This window comes from Ursus americanus, chromosome 4 (genome assembly GCF_024610735.1).
Source record: "Ursus americanus isolate L20-20 chromosome 4, mUrsAme1.1.p, whole genome shotgun sequence".
In the NCBI taxonomy this organism is placed as follows: domain Eukaryota; kingdom Metazoa; phylum Chordata; class Mammalia; order Carnivora; family Ursidae; genus Ursus; species Ursus americanus.
This window is the reverse complement of record NC_142130.1, coordinates 5,334,174-5,337,779: the sequence shown is the minus strand read 5'-3', so window position 1 is coordinate 5,337,779 and position 3,606 is coordinate 5,334,174. Positions and strand designations below refer to the sequence as shown.

The 3,606-nt window shown below is 35.9% G+C and overlaps 1 protein-coding gene across 1 annotated transcript; it reads right to left on the bottom strand.

The window, feature by feature from the left end:
• Positions 1-365: 365 nt before the first annotated feature.
• Positions 366-1,304, bottom strand: LOC123786352 (olfactory receptor 4L1-like). Its single transcript, XM_045788586.2, has one exon. The coding sequence runs from the start codon at positions 1,302-1,304 to the stop codon at positions 366-368; it is 939 nt and encodes a 312-aa protein (XP_045644542.2).
• Positions 1,305-3,606: the final 2,302 nt, after the last annotated feature.

Sequence of the window (3,606 nt, the reverse complement as noted above, 5' to 3'; positions counted from 1 at the left end):
TGTACTGGTACTTCATTTAAAGATAGTATAAATCTATGAATGTCATTAACATATTATATCTATTAAAATTACCCCTATTAGTATCTACCATATTTTTAAATACTTATTTCTTCACTAATAAATATGTATCAAATATCTATCAAAAAGTGCTCAGTGATTTCAAATGTCTACTTTGCTATAGGTCACTCATTATCATTATGTGTTTTAGCAGCAGTAAATGTAAATTAAAATATTTTGTGGTTTTCTGCACAATGGTTCTACCCTGGTCACTCTAACACAAGAGTGAAAGCATATATTATATATAATCTATTTAACTTCTGTTAGCACGGTGTTTGAAAGTTGTGTTGATTATATATTGCTCAAATCTAGAAGTTCTGTGTAGAGATAACATGTTGGAACTGTAATTTGCTCATGGCCCCTTGCATTTTCTGATTTCTCAGGGTGTAAATAATAGGATTCAGTAAGGGTGTGATAACAGTGTAAAACACAGCAAGGACTTTATTGCCTGCGAAACTATTGAATGGCCAGACATAGATAAAGATACAAGGTCCAAAGAACAGAGTGACCACAATGATGTGTGCAGACAGTATGGACAGAGCCTTGGAGAGCCCTCCAGATGGTCTTTGTTGTACAGTGATCAGGATGACAGTGTAGGAGACAAGCACGAGGATGAAACAGATGAATGAGAGCAGCCCACTGTCAGCAATGACAAAGAATTCCAGGGTGTATGTGTCCACACAAGCAAGCTTAATCACAAGGGGAAGGTCACAAAATATATTGTCCATGACATTGGGGCCACAGAAAGGCAAGTTTACCGTCAATACCATCTGGCTCATGGTGTGTACAAACCCAATTGTCCATGAAAGTATCACAAACCCACTCAGCAGCCTGTGGCTCATGATTGTCCTGTAGTGCAGGGGTTTGCATATGGCTACATACCTGTCAAAGGCCATGGCTATCAAAAGAGTCGCCTCAGCACCCCCAAAGAAGTGCATAAAGAACATCTGGGTCATGCAGCCCCAAATGGAGATGGTCTTGTGTTCGTTGAGTAAGTCTGTGATCATTTTGGGCGTGGTGACAGTGGAGAGACACATATCCAGAAAGGAGAGGTTTCTCAGGAGGAAGTACATGGGAGAATGAAGAGTGGAACTTAATGTCACTGTGACCATAATGAGAGTATTTCCCAACACAGTAGCTCTGTAGATTAAGGAGAATGTTACAAAGAAGAAAATCTGAAGTTCCCATTGTCCAGAAAATCCTAGTAAAATAAACTCAGTCACTACAGATCCATTTTTAAGATCCATTTACTTGATTCAGAAAGACTCCAGAAGTTCTTTTATACCAAGAAAATAAAAGGGTGTCTGGGTGGCTCAGTTGGTTAAGTGTCCAACTCTGGATTTCAGCTCAGGTCTTGATCTCAGTTCAGGTCTTGATCTCAGTTCAGGTCTTGATCTCAGGGTTGTGAGTTCAATCCCCACATTAGGCTCCACTTAAGGAAAAAAAAGAATGAAAAATAATAATAAATCCACAATGAGCACTGATGTTTTCCTATTTCTATTTGATGATAATAGCTGGTGATGTGAGAATATATCATTTTAAATATATTGGCATCACCATCTATAATTTGAAATTATTTTGTGGGTCATATCACTTTGAAACAATATTCTTATAGTCCTGCATTAATTAAAAAGCATTTGATGGAGTGGAGGTTTTATTTTCTATTGTTTTATTCTATCAAATGATATTCTTTTATCAATTCATCTTGACTGTCACTAATTTGCTCACTTAGAAAAATTAGGTAAGTAGTTACATTAGTATTTTTTGCCTTTTATTATCACAATTACTGTCACCTCTTGAGATCATGTTACAACAATATATAAGGAATATAGAATTTGGAAGTTTAGGAAATTGCTCACTGAAGTCATTTATGGATCATTCAGTGTTTCTAAGATAAAGGAAATGCACATGCGCATACACATACACATGATGTAGGGGCTGATTTGTACATGAAGAAAGTCTTTTAATTCATTAAAAATAATTTGCTTTTTAGTTTCTGTTGTATAGTGTTCTGAGAATTTCACAAAAATGGATTCATCCTCAGATCTTTATGAACTTATTTTCTCAATTCCTATATTACTATTGTTCACAGTGAGAAGTGTGTGCCTTGTGTGTAAATGTATGTTTGTGGTGGTTAAGAAGTAAACAGTGAAATGATTGAACACTAACATAGATTTTACGTTGGTTGTAACATATTATACTAAAGTGTCTTTACTTGGCTTTTTAGATGTTGTTCATAGGATCTAGAGTGATGAAATGAGCAATAACTATTAAGTGATTACTATGTGCTAAACTCTGTCCTAAGTGTTTCACATACATTGACGCATTCAGTGCTCATAACAGTCCCATGAGGGAGTATTATTATTATTATCCTCATTTTGCATATAAGGGAGCTATAGTACAGAAATCTTTAATGACTTATAGTAATGCAGCTAACAAGGGTCAAAGCTGATACTCAAACCCTGTCAGTATGGTCATGATTTGGGTCCATACTAATATGCATATTGCCTCCAAAATTAAAAGAATATGTATTTATGGTTAAGTTATCAAGTATTGATTGAATTCATATGTTCCATGTGAATTCCTTAGGAGATGTGCTTCGACAGGTATGTTGGAATCCTTCTATGTTACAGTTAATTATACTGTATTTTCTTAGACAGAAGGAATCCCTGCTTCACCTCTAGAGACAATCTAGAGACACATAACTATCAGACAAAAAATAGCAATAAACCAAATAAAGACATTTAAGTGAGTACATGGTGTATGTGACATATCGTAAGAATTTTTAAAAAATGTAGACCAATTCCAAGTGACACTTTCAGCTATGGCTTCAGGCTCACTTGTTGTTGTCTTCACAACACTTAAAAAGTAAACATAATCCTCATGGCCAGTACACAAAAAGGGCAAAGCTTAGAGCATGTGTGATGGTTTATGGGAAGAAAAGTTAAGAGCAGTGCGTAGGAGGAGTGGTACATTTAGAAAAGGGACCAAATGCAGATCGGAAGGTGCATAGGAAGTGTCTGTTCTCTTTTCTCCAATGACCTGTAACTTTCTCCTTGTTTTTTATTTCTACTCAGGCCCTTGTCAACATGTCCTACCACCATTATCCAGCCTTAATTCCCTTGATTGCTTTCCTATCTTAGATATTTTTAAGAACTGGATAATTTGTACAAATTAAGGAAAATAAAGATGAAAGTGATGTTCTTGTCGGTCAACCTCAAGAGTAGAGAGTGGAAGTTGAATGAAGACAGTAGGTCTAGAAGAACACACACAGGACAGCCACCCACCACACCCTCTTTGAAGGGCTGTGTTTCATCATTATTGTGTAAGTGAGCAGGAATTGTGCTTTGGAGACATTCGTGACGGTAATTTTGATAATTAGATGCACTGTGTAGAAATGAAATTCTTGATGATTATTAGATGAAATGAATATGCTAGCTATAATTTGGGAATGAATACATTTGCTACATGGAATTTCATGTCCCGTGATACAATGACAACAGAAAAACTTGGATACAAAATGAATAGAGTTAAGCATAATGCAATTAA

Bases quoted from the DNA above. Each gene is read 5' to 3' on its own strand.
- LOC123786352 (XM_045788586.2), bottom strand. From the start codon at position 1,304: ATGGATCTTAAAAATGGATCTGTAGTGACTGAGTTTATTTTACTAGGA.